Source organism: Neodiprion virginianus, chromosome 2 (genome assembly GCF_021901495.1).
Source record: "Neodiprion virginianus isolate iyNeoVirg1 chromosome 2, iyNeoVirg1.1, whole genome shotgun sequence".
NCBI classification, from domain to species: Eukaryota; Metazoa; Arthropoda; class Insecta; order Hymenoptera; family Diprionidae; genus Neodiprion; species Neodiprion virginianus.
The window spans coordinates 9,350,033-9,366,751 of NC_060878.1; the positions used below are offsets into that span (position 1 = coordinate 9,350,033).

General features: G+C 35.8%; 1 protein-coding gene and 1 long non-coding RNA gene across 7 annotated transcripts; one reads left to right on the plus strand and one right to left on the minus strand.

Annotated features, from left to right (window-relative positions):
• The first annotated feature begins 248 nt into the window (after positions 1-248).
• LOC124298681 (JNK-interacting protein 3) lies at positions 249-15,743 on the plus strand. 6 transcript variants are annotated; one of them, XM_046751023.1, is made up of 19 exons: positions 249-520; positions 1,267-1,586; positions 1,677-1,851; positions 3,092-3,499; positions 3,919-4,116; positions 4,258-4,293; positions 5,250-5,267; positions 5,757-5,814; positions 5,899-5,955; positions 6,032-6,367; positions 6,453-6,632; positions 9,136-9,337; positions 9,433-10,253; positions 10,337-10,556; positions 10,641-10,926; positions 11,009-11,203; positions 11,288-11,377; positions 11,542-11,602; positions 12,689-12,815. In XM_046751023.1, exons 2-19 carry the CDS (start codon positions 1,293-1,295, stop codon positions 12,690-12,692), a joined length of 3,639 nt encoding a protein of 1,212 aa, XP_046606979.1. In that variant the 5' UTR covers positions 249-520; positions 1,267-1,292; the 3' UTR covers positions 12,693-12,815. The 6 variants fall into 6 exon arrangements, with proteins under 6 accessions (XP_046606979.1, XP_046606975.1, XP_046606978.1 ...); XM_046751019.1 differs by lacking the exon at positions 11,542-11,602 and having other exon boundaries at positions 12,689-15,743; XM_046751022.1 differs by lacking the exon at positions 11,542-11,602 and having other exon boundaries at positions 250-520; positions 1,677-1,797; positions 12,689-15,743.
• On the minus strand, positions 14,648-16,719 carry LOC124298683 (uncharacterized). Its single transcript, XR_006906859.1, has 2 exons — positions 15,685-16,719; positions 14,648-14,686 (listed from the first exon to the last, which is right to left on the minus strand). It is a non-coding gene; the product is annotated as an uncharacterized LOC124298683 (long non-coding RNA).

Consider the following 16,719-nt stretch of genomic DNA (forward strand, 5'->3'; position numbering starts at 1 on the left):
TAATTATGAATGCAATTTGCAATTTTCGGAAAAGCGAGTTCAATCAGCCGTGTTTTTTTCGTATAGTTAAAAACACTCTGAATACGTCGTATAATTTTGTCTGGCTATTGAAATCACTGAAATAAATAAATATCTAGCAAGGCACGTAAAAAAAGGTATTCGACGGTCGTACTAGCGATGTTGCCGATCGAGGGATTACGTATTTTAGTTCTCCCCGTCAGAGCCATCTGGATGAAATAATTTTGTTGCTCTTTGTACTACGTACCGTAATAAATTGCAGTGGGGAAGTGGCGAAAAATGGCGATGACCCGTGTCTCTGAAAATCGTTGATACTGACGGGGGGAGTAAACGAGCAAATGCCTCGAGTTCGGTTATAATATTAAGAAAGAAAAATGACCTGTGCGGTTGACGGGTAACATATTTGAGTGGTGAATCGGTGTTACATCGTGCAGTGGTTGTTCGGGTTAGATCCAAGGTCGAAACTGGTGGTTGCGAAACGTCACAGAACAACCCATACAAGGCAAGCAGGCGCACGTTTAGCGTAGATTATAGATATTTTTCTCTCTCTCGCTCTCTCTAGTAGATTATTGGTAACCTCATCCAGAAGTTCGTTTACGGGTACTCGATAAACAGCCTGGATTATCATGAATCACCAGGAATTTATCTCCAATCTATGTTCCCCCTTTTTTTCCTTACTTATTCTGCTATAGGTTAGGTCTCTGACACTTGAAGTTGACTAGATGAGACACAATTGACTACACATTTTCTAGCTCAAGAATGCACAACTGTGTGCTATAACTGTATTATACTCGGTACATACGCGCCTAGCTTATAAAGGCACGTTCATTCTACGCTTTTCTTTTCAATCCTAACTTCATGTGATGAAGAAAAGAGGCGCAATTCTATCGTGACAGTTGCACTCACACATGTGCCAGCACTGCTGCTCTCCGTACATTTAACGTAATTAAACGTTACTCCCATAAGTAATACACGATACTTCTATCAACGTCAACTTCTTATCTCTTAATATGATAAAATTGTGTATTTCCCTCTTGGTGGAACAGTTGAAATAACTCACATGTTAATTCCAAGAGGATGATAAATTAATCGCCTTTATATCCTTGAATTTTTCGCTCTTTTTTTTTATTCATCAATTCTATTTCGTTCTACTGATTTTAAACGTCAATTTCTTGAAAGATATTAGTATAGATACAATTGTGTTCGAGAGAAGACGGATGAATTAACAAAGTCATAATTTAATTTCAGAACCCGTCAGTGTAATCGGCTTAAATATGGATCAGGAAACTGTGTATGGAACGCACGAGGACAGTCATGTTGTCATGTCGGAGAAGGTACAGTCTCTGGCTGGCAGTATTTACCAGGAATTTGAACGCATGATTGCACGCTACGACGAAGATGTCGTCAAAGAACTGATGCCCCTTCTAGTCAATGTGTTGGAATGCTTGGATCTTGCGTATACGGAAAATCAAGAACATGAGGTTGAATTGGAATTATTGCGGGAGGACAACGAACAGCTCGTCACTCAGTACGAGAGAGAAAAACAGCTCAGAAAAACTTCGGATCAGGTATAAGAACCAACGATCACTATACTTATTCATCCTTTGTTTAAGCTATTTTAAGCGAACTTGATCAGTGGTCTAATTTTTATTTTACAGAAACTATTAGAATTGGAGGACGTAGCTGAGGATGAGAGGAAGGAACTGCTATCGAAGATCGATAGCCTGGAGTCAATTGTTCGAATGTTGGAATTGAAGACTAAAAATTCCCACGACCACGGTACAAATGCCAAAGTCATCTCCAGTCCATCCCCTCACAGAACCTCCCCCTACAGTAGAGTAGACTGTTTTCTGTTTTGATTTTATATACATGTTACTATATTTGTTTACTATTTTCTTTTTTTTTTTTTTAATTCATTTTTACTTGGTTTTTGGGCATATTTTGATGGGCCTCTTTATGTTTGTTACTTTTATAATAGAGCATGCTTTGATTCTTTTTTTTTAGTCCTTTATTTAGACGCGCATGTTCCTCTGTCTATTTGCCATTATAAATTTTTCTGGTGGAAATTATATGTCGAGCTTATTTTTCTGTAAAAGTACACTATAGATATGTATTTTCTTTTGAATACTATAACAAAATGTATCGATTGCCATTTTCTTGAATTAATACATGCAATTTAGGAAGGAAACGAACTAAAGTCAATTTTCATTTGCAAGTAAAGAATTTTTTTTCAATTCATTATAATGAATTCCATGAAATAAAATATGCTTTGTATATACGCCAAAGTATTAATTGCCTAAGTATCAATTGACACCAGAGAAGTATTTTGTACGATGTTTCAGTAGGGTTGGTAAAATCTGTTTCAATTCAAGCTTACTGTCGACTCGATGAATATTTTTTATACATTTAATTGTGTATTTAAATGATGGAAATATTTTCAAAGACAGAGCAGATGCTTGCAAGAAATCAACTGGTCCAAAAACGTTGACACTTCTTGTTTGGTAGTTGTAAATGGAATTTACAAAGTAAAAAAATTTTGATCTTGCGTCAAATTATTTAACATCTTATTACCTCCGGGACTCCGAAAGAAATCTAGTTTCTAAGATTTGCTAAGTGTCAATAACCATGTACAATCCAATAGTACATACTTTTAAAAAAAATAATGTCAAAGTAATCTTCCAATATACGTTTATTTGCAAAATTTTCCATGCGAGTATGTTTTTCAAAACAATTTCCTAATGTCAAGAATTTTTGTCTTGTAGTACAAATCGAAAGAGGCAATAATTTATCCTACAATCGACATCCTGTAGATTTACAATTACACCTACTCATTATTCCCAAGGCATCATGGTCCACATTCATTTTCATTTACTTCATTAGTCATTTTTATCAATTGATCATTTTCATTATGCTATGAACATTTTTTCACTTGTACATTCGCAAACCAAGCTTGTAAACAGCAAAATCATACTTGCCGTCTTGTAGAATGACGAGTTATGATATAAAATTTATATTGTAAACTGTTTAATCGATTATGAAAATTTGCATCGTGGTATTTCATTCCTTATTTTAGTTGTCCGTCTTGAAGAAAAGGAATCTGAGATGAAGCGTGAATATTCTCGCTTGCACGAACGTTACACAGAGTTATTCAAAACACATGTAGATTACATGGAACGTACCAAAATGTTGGTGGGAAGTACAGAGAGATTAGAAAATACCACCGGGGCTCGAGGTCCTTCCCGCTTACCTTCGCTAGGATTAGCTCATATGTCTCGAAGTTCTGGCCCCTTGAGCTACGGATTTCAAAGCTTGGAAGCAAGTATAAATGCTGATGACGGTCAGGAAGAAAGTCCACCGAGCGGAGCTAGCCTTAGAGCAGAAATGTTGGATAGCAGTAACGAAGCAGCTATCGAAACTTCGGACAAAAGCCAGCTAACAGATCAGCCCTTACAAGAAAACAAAACTACTGCAATTTCGAGACGTAAGTTGAAGACGCAGTACAGAAAAAAAAACATTCATTTTCAGAGATTCATCAGTGTGATTGTTATTTTCTTTAATAATATTCCATCATTGAAAAGGATCCAGAATTTTGTAGTATTTTTATTTTTTCAAATGCATTGTTCTCTTGAATTATTCATAGGGATTAAATAAAATGTCTTTTCTAATGGTACACCATTCAAATTAACATTCCAACTATGCTTCTCTATCAGATTGACAGATTCTACAATTACACATTTCCTTTAAGGTTTATTACCATACTTTCAATTATTCATTAACTCGTTTGTGTAACACGGAAAAATGCAAACACTCTGCCTTAAAACCTTGGGAACATATTAATAATTATCATATAGTTGTCAGCAATTGGTGAATGAATCATGAATAAACTTTTTATGTGCGCAGAGGAAAGTCCAGAAACAGAAATGCCACCGGTAATTGTAACACCGACAACACCTAGCGGTCCAGAAAAAACTGCCACAACTCCAAGTGGTAGAACAAGAACAGATAAGGAACAACGAAGTGGAAACACGTTATATCAGGAACTTAGTTTTCAGGATGCGGATGCACTCGGTGAAATGGACGAAGGTGCAGATATCACTGGTAATGTAAAACAAATATGTAAACGTCTGGTTAAAGATGGTTGACAATATTTAAATATTGAAAAAAAACCAAGAACTAATAGAATAAATGTAATAAATAGAGTTTTTTCAACAAGTTCAATTTGATTTGTTCTTGTTGCAGGGAGCTGGGTACATCCAGGAGAATACGCTTCGTCGGGTACGCTTGTAGCAATATTTCTCCACATGATATATTTTTTCGTTTATTTTCGTACTGTCTATTGTCCGCATTCGAAGAATTGTATCAGCTATGTAATGATATAATTGATCATTACCTTCTCAACCGAACTCGTGGATCTAAATCCAACTGTTAAATTGGATGTAGTGGTTGCATCTTGTTGTATTTACACAGCTGTTGTACCGTCATTTGTTTTTCAAAGCATTGAAATGATAATATATACCACATTGCTCCGGATATAAACCGACCCCGCATGTAAGACGACCCCGAATTCTGACAATATTTCAGGGTGTTTTTTTGTCAGTTACTCGCGCATAAAACGGGTCCGCGTGTAAGACGAGGATGATTTTGGTAGGTGATGTCAAGGACAAAAAACTTCGGCTTATATTCAGAACAATATGGTACATACTTAGACTTGTTGAGAGCAACTGTTTTTCCTTTTAACTGAATTCCGAAATCAGAAAAAGAAGGTGAATAACGATTTATTCGATAATTATATAGTTTAATCTTACACATGCCACTTGCTTGCTCCCTGAAATATCTTTGCTTTGTTCGAATTCAGTTTACAAGGCAAGAATAACTTCTGCATGCAATGCGAACTATGTTTCATTTATGTTGAAATGAGAAGCGTTCGGTTTGCGATATTTTAATACAAAATGTTGCAAATTAGGGATCGATTCGATTATAGTATTTTCAAAAGAAAAAGGTAATACACCTCACAATTAAAAGCCATTTTATAAGAATCCCAAGTTGGCAGAATGCCAATATAAAACTTGACGATATTTCGGTATTTGGAAAATTGAAATTTCATACGTAAGGAAAAAAAATTGACTACTAACATGTATGTATATTTGCATTGTCTGTTCCTTTGCTGTCCATCTGTTCGCGTCAAATCTTCATTGAACGATGCATGCGACGAATAACCCATCCATATGCAGTCAATGACAACTTTTTCGGTAAGCGTCTCTGAATAACTGACTATTTTCTATCTAATCTGATTATTGGACGTTTGTAAACCTTTCCTTTCATTGTTTCTACAGTATTCTTATAAACATTTGGTCAAAGCTTGATTCTTTACGCACCAAATTGAATTCAAAATATCTTAATACGCTTTCTCAAGTAACATTTAAACAAATTTCTCCGGTTGCATTGAACGACGCAAAAATTGCAAACACAAGAAATTTAAGTACCTTCCACTCATATGATGTTAACAAAAATAATCATTTCTAAATTTAGTTCGGATTTGTTTAACCGAAAATACGAGAGCATAAAGTTTCTACTTACTGCCTTAATATTCTCATTTGCTCTGTACCTATATTTTGCTCATCTGGTTCTTTCAGCACCACACAAATTTCTTTTGCTACTGCTTTATCCATGAGGATAACAGTTGAGAGAATACTGCACACCACTCAATCATTATATATTAATTGATGAATTTTTTTTAGGCATGGGGAAAGAGGTGGAAAATCTTATTATGGAAAATAACGAACTCCTAGCAACCAAGTAAGCAATTCGCTCAGTCTCATTCATCATGATTTTACATTCGCTTTTAACATCTACAACAATAATACAAATTTATCTTTCCAGAAATGCGCTGAACATCGTCAAAGATGACCTGATAGTCAAAGTAGACGAGTTAACTAGGTAAATATATTACAAACATTTTCTTAGTCAAAGTAAAATTCGATTAGCTAATTTGTGACCCTTTACGTTATTCTAGTGAGCAAGAAATACTGAGAGAGGAAGTCAGGGCTTTACAACAAGCCAGAGAACGTCTTCGTCAAAAGGTATCAATGCTGGAAGAAGAGCTGAAGAAAACTAGAGAAGAAGCAGAAGCGGCTGCAAAAACGACAAAGAGTGATGACGAAGAGGATGTTCCGCTGGCCCAAAGAAAGCGCTTCACAAGGGTAGAGATGGCGAGAGTTTTAATGGAGAGAAATCAGTACAAAGAGAGGTTCATGGAACTTCAAGAGGCTGTCAGGTGGACAGAAATGATCAGAGCATCCAGAACTGACCCCGCGAGTATCTCCAGTGGAAAACAGTCAGTGTGGCGGTTGTGAGTATTAAACAATGAACCACAAAATTTTTCCTCAATTATTCTGTATTGATACTGGTATCTGACTCCCCCTTTGTTTATCCAGTTTTAGTAATCTCTTCACAAGCCCGGCAGATCGAGGGGGATTAGCACGGGGACAGCATACCCTACCACACATGCGTTACAGTGCACCGACTAATCAAATTACTCCAGCTCCGGCTCTAGACGCGATGCGCAGACGAACAATGAAGAATCGTCATGACTTTCTTGACCAAGGAGACAACATGTGAGAAAACAAACCAGTTCTAACTTATAGTTGTATCCATACTTATAGATTGAAGCTTGACTCATTTTACTCACGGTTCAGTTAGTTTTCGTTGTAATCGTTGATCACGTACACACACTTTACGTTATTCAATTGTTCTGATAACAATTATCTTTTGGTAGAATCTCTTATCTTTTCTCATTGTAATTTCTCAACAACTCTTTTTTTTTCTACAATTTATTATGCTCATTCCCTGGTTAAAGTCTTTAGCACCCTCGCTTAGTTTAGCTAAATCTAGCTAAGATGCTATTTATATCATAAACCTGACCTTGACATCAACAGCAACGCATATGAATATGTGAAAATGTTGTTGTGCAAGTACAGCAAATTCAAACATCGACACGTAGACGATGTGTGCATAAGATCCTTTGCATCTTTGGTTGATGTCTCAATTTTCACAGACTTCTAACAGAAATTGAGTTGGATGTCTTTAGTGCTCTTCTTTACTGCTCACAATTTTTCTCTATCGTATCACGGTTATCTTTAATTAAGAAAATCTCGTTTAATTTTTGTTCAGCAAACGTCAATTCTATATTTATTTTCAATAATTTATCTTATAATTTTACATCATTTTTCAAATGTTTGTAATGTACATCGCTTTACTTTTACCGTAATATTTATTTGAATTCGTCTACTCGTAGAAAACGATACCGTAATTATTTATCATATATTCACATCTATATTCGAAAGAATTGCGATTGAAATTGTCAAAATATAAAATGGTTTTTGGTTTACATAGAGGACCAACTCAAACCGAAAGTGAACACGCTATTTTCCGATAGGAAGTTAATTTCCTGGAAAATTCATTAACGTAAGAATGATTTATCATGATTTCGCAGAAGCTGATGTATGAATCGATATTTTTTAAAGTAATGGGTATTAAAAATCTTTACAGATTAGAGCCATCTTTGGTTAGTTGGGATCCATAGTTTTTGTCGCAACTCGCGATTAAAATCATGACTGATTCAAAAGATGTGAGTTCCTTTCGTATAATCTGCGTTTTTAACAGTTTCTTTATCTTTCGTGGCTGCATATTTTCAGTATTTGGCATACATTTATTCAATGTATCTTAAATTTTTCAATTAAATGACATTTTCTGACTCTCTGTCACTGTATACGTTATTATATATTCGTGGTACGAGGTCCTGTAATAGCTTATACCATGTGCTTTATCTTTATGGCGCTGGTTCTGTTTGGTATTTTTGTCAGTGGCGATTGGGTCAGCATGAGGTCTGTTCGATGATTTGTAGCAAAGAAATAATGTACCATTCAAGTATTTCACCAGTACAACATAAAAAATTTGTTAAATAATATATTTTATTCGCGAAAAATCAAGCATTGCCATTCAGTCATCATACTTTTTCATGTTATTTAAGAATGTAAATGAAAATAGTGTTCTGAATGCATCATCACATTCTATATGTATAATACTCATTCGAATAATTCAACTCATTTTAATTCGTACGTAAAATATTTTACCACTTTTGTGTTGTATATAAAAGTTTGTACATTTTCTGGATTATATTTATCACACGTATAAACGTGTATATTCATATATATATATACTTATATAGTTTATTGATTAGTGAATAAAACTAATTTTAATTACGTTACATATGGTTTTTATTTCAATATAATATTTAAACTTTAATTATTTATTCTACTCGGGTTACCTTTACTATCCTTTCAAGTGATTATCAGCGTTCTTAGAAAATGCTCATTACTTTGACTATCAGACCTCTTGTAAGTCGAATTTCAAGTAAATTTATTTGGCCTTGTGCTTGTGCTGTAGCTTACATGACCTGTGTATAATTAATATTCCTCACTCAATATTGAATCAATAACTGGACATGATTTTCAGCCTTCACGTGGTTGCCTTGACTAATACTTTGGGAGAATATTTTTCCATAATTTAAATTGACACTGAATCAGTATTCAATGTACCCAATGTCCGTTCTCATCCTTCCCATCCCTGATATGAATACTGTTGCAGAGATGTATTCACAGATCTCACGTTGTGTAAACGAAACTTGTAATCAATTACGAGTCTGTTACGAATGCATGTCATTGAGTACTGATTTCAACAAACTTTAAAAAAAAAAATACGTATAAAATAATCTCACCATATTGATAAAAAATAAGTACATTGTCATTAGGATGTAATTTGTTTTCTATACTCAGAGAATATACTTTGATTGCTACTATTCGTTGTTCGGTTCCCGCATTGCGTTAACGAACCTGCTTTTGGTAATCGGGTCCCCAAGATGCGTGTAAAATTGTTTCTAATCAAGCGAAAATCATTTGGTGATGACTAAATTATTTGTGGAAATATTTCTGAATTTATAGTGAAAAATTGTGCTTTTATAGCAGAATCATGACAAATGTCAAGATTGTAATTTAAACCAGTTTAATATGTAAATATTACTGTATGCAGATTGCTCAGACATTGATAATCTGTTTACAGGTCCTCGGAAAAGTTAGTAGCTCGACGGGCTAACGAACGGAGGGAACAATATCGTCAAGTACGAGCTCACGTAAGGAAAGAAGACGGCCGTTTACAAGCTTATGGCTGGAGCTTACCTGGGAAACCGAGCGCACCTGCTAGACAGCCTGTACCGGTTCCTGTATATTGTAGACCGTTACAAGAGACCGAGCCTGGAATGAAGGTGAGTTACTCTTCTTAAGACTTATTCGAAATATCAAAAGTTCCTTGAATCGCACAATGTTCTAAAAATACAACACATATTTCTCTGTACAACAGATATGGTGCGGAGCTGGTGTCAACTTGAGCGGTGGAAAGACAAGGGATGGTGGTAGCATGGTAGGCGGTAGTGTATTTTACGCAGCCGAGGCTCAAGAGAATAACGTGAAGACTGCCGAGGACGCTGTTGAGCACTTGGATAAGGAGCTTCAGGAGAGCGAGCAGCAGCGATTAGAAGCCGAGCGATTAGAGCAGCAGCTAAGTTCCCTAGTTTGGATTTGCACGTCAACACAAAAGATGTCTAAAGTGACGGTCATCGATGCGAATAATCCAGCAGACATATTGGAAGCCTTCAACGTTTGCCAAAGTCATTTGTTATGCATCGCAAGTGTTCCAGGTGCTAAGGAGAGCGATTATGTATTGGGATCGAATGACAACTCGATCCAAACGAATGGCGCTGGCGATCAAAACAGCAATAGCGAACCAGTTTCCCTAGAGCTGAGCGAAGCCAGAGAGAATAGCAACTCCAAGGTAGAAGAGAAGGTCAAAACAGATGTCGACAATCAAAATTTAGATGATCACAATGCGCCTGAAGACTCTGACAAAGTTGACGCGGATCCTAATAGTAACACTGAACCACAAAGTTTAGAAAGCATCGATAGCGAGACGGCAAATTTAGGGAAAGTGCAATTTGTAAAGAGTACACCTGAGCCGTCGATGCAAACTAACGATACGGATTTGGTGACGGAAAAAATGTCCTCTGTTCAACCAACCATGTGGTTGGGTGCTCAAAATGGTGCTGTATTTGTACATTCAGCTGTAGCCAAATGGACTATCTGTCTACATTCGGTTAGATTGAAAGATGCAGCTTTGGCCATTGTGTAAGCATCAGCCGCCATTCCGCATTCATAGTTTTTGTGTAAAATGTTACAAATATTACAAGGATCCGACCTTATCGTTTCAGCCATGTTCAAGGAAGAGTTTTGGTCGCCTTAGCCGATGGAACAGTGGCAATATTCCGAAGAGGTTCCGACGGCCAGTGGGACCTCTCGCAGCACCACATAATAACACTTGGTAGTCCTCAACATTCCATAAGGTGTATGACCGCTGTTACAGGAAAAACTGTTTGGTGCGGATATAGAAACAAAATTCACGTCGTTGATCCTATCGCCTTAACTCTGGAGGTAAGCTGAACTTATACACCAGGGAAAAGTGAAGACATTCGATTTATAAATCCCAAATATCTTCTGGTATTCTCGCAACTGCAGTGCACCGTCGATGCCCACCCTCGTCGAGAATCGCAGGTCAGGCAACTCGCCTGGTTGGGGGAGGGAGTCTGGGTCAGCATCAGATTGGATTCAACATTAAGGCTGTACCACGCGCATACCTATCAACACCTCCAGGACGTCGATATAGAGCCTTACGTCAGCAAGATGCTGGGCACAGGAAAGTTGGGATTCTCATTTGTGAGAATAACTGCTCTGCTTATATCGTCTAACAGATTGTGGATTGGGACTGGAAACGGAGTAATCATATCCGTACCTTTGTCCGAAAGTGAGAAAAGTTGGGTTTAAAATACCAGTAATTACACGACTCATGAATTAGTCTCTTCAGTATATTTTCCGATCAATTCAAGGTGCTGGTGGTTCTATGGCAGTCTCACGAGCGCAGGCTGGTATGAAAACAGACGCGCCTGGTGTGGGTGTCAGGGTCTTCGCATCCGACAAGGGAGTAACGCCTGGAAGTTTTGTACCTTACTGTAGCATGGCGCATGCTCAGCTCAGTTTTCACGGACACCGAGATGCTGTAAAGATGTTTGTTGCCGTACCTGGTAAGAGTCTCGTGTATTTTACACGAATTGAAAACTACCCGTTCCGTTTCATTACTACAATAATAATACTACATGTTTTTTCAGGACAAGGCGGTCAAAGTATCGTGAGCGATGGATCACAGCCCGCAATGCTTGTATTATCCGGTGGTGAGGGGTACATTGATTTCCGAGTTGGTAAGTTTTTTTTTTTTTTTTATCACGTTTTGATGATGACTATGACGGTCTACCTTTATTACAATCTTTATAGTACACTTGAATGAGTTATTGTGATCTTTAAATTGAAACTGATGAAAATCACGGTTGCGTTTTGAGTTTTTCGGGGTGATTCGTAATTTCAGTTGAAGAGGCTGAGGACGAAAGTGACGTTGCGACCCACCTCATTGTGTGGCAGCTGGTCAGGTATGCCCCCAGAGAGTAATAGGAAACGGTCGATTTAATTTGGTTCTTATTACTAATCAACAACTATCCGTATCTCGATTAACTTTTGTTGTTTCACACTAACTTTCAGTAAACTAACGATTAGGAATTTCGATACAGCAAATCTTTTGTTTTTAAAAACTGTAAAGAGATTATAACGGCTTAAAAAATTTTCTACAACTTGATGATTGGTAATTTGATAATGTGGAAGCGGTTTTGTCGGTTCAACGATTATCGGTTCGAATGATTAACGTAAATTGGTCTAAACCGGGTTAATATTAAAATACAGACTGCGATATAAATTCTCACCACCTGTCCTGGTGTTTAAATTAAGGAACACGTGAAATATGTACAGCACCCAAAAATGCACAACACATACATACGTACAATGTCATTTGATTACTGTGCTCATCATGGGAATTGTATAAAATATCATTTCTTTTAGGATACCCTAAATTCATATACACATATTGTGTTTTTTTTTTTTTTGAATCAACAGAAGAGTATTTGTTGATATATACGGTATGAACACGTGAACATTGAATTTATTTATGATTTGTTAGTGAGAGTCTGAAAAACTGGTCTTTATTTCGTGGATTAACATCGAGCTGCTGTCATACTTTAAACGCTATGTCGTAATCAAAGCTCTCGTATCGCTATACGAAAGGTTGTGATTGATCTTGTATATTGTTAATCGGTAACTTAAAAAATACTCGTTGCTGGCTTGAAGCCACTATTAGCGTTAATTGGCAAGGAGCTTTCACAGTTTCAAGAGTTGATGATGTATAAAATATTTGGAACAAAATTAATTTCATTGATTGCAGCAACCACTGGATAAAACTATTTCATTAATGGAAAATGCACGATTTGAAACTTTGCAAAATATTTCCATATACATATCCTTCACTCTCTGGGAGCTTCCGCAGCCGGTATATGTATATTGTGTTGTACAAAGCTGACTTCATCTGCACCTTTCTTCTGCTAATACACATTAGTTGTGATGTATAAAGTACCGTATTTCAATATTTCAAACAAACGTATGCACAAAAAAAATGTCATATTCTACAGGTGACGGTGATGATACGGACGATGGAATCGAGAGGTCGAATCTTGCCGCTAACTCTGAAGAACATGGAGAACAAAGTCATTTGATCGTTTGGCAAGTTCAATGCCCTTTGCCAGTACCAATAACTGCATAGAATAACGAAGGAAGCGATTGAAAAAGCTTTTCATTTTAGTTCCTAGATTATCAATCAACGTGTTAATTTGTCATACTATTCGACTATAGCATCTGTCAAACGTATTGAATTATGCAAAACTTTCACACAAGAATCCGTTAGTGGCGTTCCTCTTTTCGAAAATTGAATTACTTTGGGCAGTGGTCTCTTCTTACGTAACGGTTTACGTAGTTTGTAACAGAAATATGTGGTAGCAGTCGTACCGTTAGTACCATCTGTGATCTAATTGAGTAACAGTAGCAGCGTATTTTGCATAAAATTCGATACACTGCTCATTTACCGAATATGCATAGACTCTTGGCTCGTTATACGTAGAGCATATCTAGCAAAACATACGTAGAGAATAGCAAAACGTTTGTATAGAAGATGGAAAATTTTTAACGACGCTTTAAAATTCAAAGTCTTTCGAAATTGTTAACAAGTTTGAGGGAAAAAACGTACTGTACGTTAATACTGCTTCCAATTCGCTTGATTTGACGTATCGATGAATCTTTGCGATATGTAATAATTACCCTACTAAATTTTTACTCAGTCTAGAGGTGATGAATAAGAATTTTCATAGATGACTCGACGTGAAATGAAATTAACACCATTTAATTAATTCGACATAAAGGACAAGTACTTGAGTAAAATTTAAGAATAAAAGTTCTATTGTAATAAGCCAAACTTGTTGGGGGAAAATGTGTGTGTTAGTGTTTTATTATTTTCATCTTGTTCTTTGCAAAAATACGACGGGATTTTCATGCTGTACACAGACGTTATCTTAATTTTATTCCTAATTTATCGTTATATAACTAATCACTGATCATTTTACTCAAAACATTGTTATTTAAAAATAACCAATGAAACATCGAACTAATTAAGCTCGACTCAATATTTTAGATCTTAACAGATTTCATAATTAATAGGTATCTATTTTATGACTTTGAAAGGCATTATTTAGAGTATTAATGAGTAATTTCATTACACGCAATGAAAGTGAAACAATTTACAAATTAGATATTAATCGATTTGTAGCAATTTTTTTGTGATATTTGTAGCTAGCTAATTTATTTTTTTAATCCCGCAGAAGCTGCATGAGGTATTTTTTGTTTTTATTTCCATGCAAAGTCTTATTATACTTCGATATTATTTACACCAAAAACTAAACACTGGCATAATTTCTATGCTCATTCGCCCAGCACCTTGTCAAAGTCTCGAAACATGAAAGCAACAATTATTTGATACATAGCAGTAAGTGGATACATACAAATAATATGTATATACCATTTCGTGTGGATTTGAGAACGATGTTAATTCTTGTCCGATCAAGTTTTACAGAATTGATTGTATAATATGCGAATTCTTACAATTTTCATTACGGTGAAAATTTAATTTCTTCTCTCTGTACATGATATAAATATTTGTTTTTTTTTTTTTTCCGGCAAAGTGCGCTTATTTAATTATCAGAAGCCTTTTGTTATCCATATATTTGTAAATCATGCTTAATTAAATTTAATTATAACTGTGCTAGAATGTAAACTACATATTTAATTAATTTATAATAAATTATATTAGCAACTAATAAATATTAGGTTTATAAATTATGTACAGTTTAACGGTATCCAACCGACATACGGGGGAATCGATAACACTAAAATAATATGATCAACATGGTCGCACAGCATACGTTACATCTGGCTTTATGCTTTATGGAATATGCTGAAAAACGATGTCCGCGAAGTTCTTGGGTGTCTTGTGATGTATACATTTCATCCTAAATAGTGGCCTCAATTTTTTTCTTCCCTGGTTCTCATTTTCGTCAATTTCGCGTAGCGAGATGGAGAATCTATTATCAAATAGAAGCATTTGAGCCAAAGTTGTTGATTAAAAAACAGTTCAGGGGTCATCGATTATTATCAATCAAATGCCGATTGCGTGATAAATTTACCCGCTCAATAATCGAGCAGCGCCAATTCGAGCAACAGGTAGCGATTTAGAGACACAGCTATAACGAATTTAATTAAATGTATCGTTACATTATTTTCATTTCGTTGCTAACGCTCTCAAAACCTTATAAATACCAGCGCAATATTCAAATGCAAAGAATATACCTAATACAAAGTATTTAAATAGTATATAAATTCAGACCCGGAATCGTACCACAGTGGCAAATTGTTCATTAATAGTATGCGATGGAAATAAATCGAGGACGGTAAAACAAGTAAAAACCGGCTAACGAAGCGCGATACACTGCTGATTTCGTGTAGTTTAATTTAATAAATTCGAAAGAAAGAAAGAGTAAAATATAATTAAAGTATAATAAAGCATAAACAAACCCGAGGCTGGTCACGGACCAATGTCGAGTAAAGATTCCAATTCTGTAAATAAGCATCACGTACTTTAACATTTCGTGCGTAATTCTACCTAATTATTACAATACTTGCACACGGCATAATAGCTCAATGTCTATTATTTATCACGAAAACGGAAGATATGTATGATGCAGCTTTGTCACCCACTATTCTCTCTCTCTCTCTCTCTCTCTCTCTATTAATAACGACACTTCCCTTCGTATGTCATATTTTATGAAAAAGAAAAACTATTGCACCATTAAGCAACCAAGCTTTATCATCATATTATTATTACCATTAATACATGCATACTTGAATATATCCCTCACTCATGTTATATGTATGAATATATGTGTAATAGATATTGTAATATTTATATGATCACCACGTAGTAAGTAACGTATCTTTTAAAACATCGTCGTGTTTTTGAATGCCTGCAGAGCGATAAATGTCTTGTACCTAACTATAGATATACTTCAATATGTATACATACCTATAATATGGGATGAGCTGCTAGTTGATTGGCGCTAATAAAGATAACGATGGTGAGAATAGGTTTTTTTTTGTTATTTCCGATTATCACTTTCATGTTATGTGTACCTTCTCATCGATCACATATCGAGCAATGTCGAGTTGTGAAAAGTGTGTTAACGTACCATAAACAAAATCGGAATATGAGGCAATCCTTGGTATTCGTTTGAAATATTATTACAGACCTTACGGAAACGAAAATAAACGAAGCCTGCGAATATCGTTCGTAGTTTCTATTCTATTATCGATTCAGTTTATCAACGGTATTTAGCAATTGTGTCACGTTTGTCACGTTTAACACGGAGTTGTCAGATATTCGGAAATGTTTATTCTCAGTCTGAAATTTTAAAACTGCTAATGCAATGGACGCACTGGCTACCGGTGTCGGCATTTCGTTCGTAATGCATAGTTTTATTATATCTGTTTCGCCAAAAATCGCCAATATTCTTAAAAGAAAGTATTGTATTTGTGGCCAAAAGAGCGATATTTTTAAATCTGATAAGAAACAACCGTGACTAGAAGTAGACAAAGTAATTAGTAAAAATTTTTTAACCATCGGACGGATTTATTTCTGACAAACTTAATCACCAGTTAAAAGATTACCGTTATAAATATTTCTCCCACGATTATACACCAAGTTACTTTTCCGTATTGTATTATATTGGCTTGATAAATATATCTGTATATCGATCGTAACAACAAATTTCGAACAGACGATTACAGGCATCGTTTTTCTTTATCCCCAGTACAAAAAAAAAAGAAAAATAACGACTCAAAATACATTCGATTTTTCGTGGGACAAAAATTCCGTTATCGAAAATTGAAATGCGGAGGCGAACGAGCGCGTTCGAATTTTTCTTTCAAAAATGCAAGAGGACCGAGTGAGATTTTTCGCTTTCAATAGAAAAAAAAAATGGCCTGCTCCTCAAACGGGATCGCCGACCTTAGACATACCACCACTACCACAATCGGCAGAGTTGCCACCTCCATCGGCAAC

Bases quoted from the DNA above. Each gene is read 5' to 3' on its own strand.
- LOC124298681 (XM_046751019.1), top strand. From the start codon at position 1,293: ATGGATCAGGAAACTGTGTATGGAACGCACGAGGACAGTCATGTTGTC. The intron at 4,117-4,257 runs GTAATGTAAAAC...TTCTTGTTGCAG, and splicing joins CGAAGGTGCAGATATCACTG to GGAGCTGGGTACATCCAGGA. The intron at 10,927-11,008 runs GTGAGAAAAGTT...GATCAATTCAAG, and splicing joins ATCCGTACCTTTGTCCGAAA to GTGCTGGTGGTTCTATGGCA.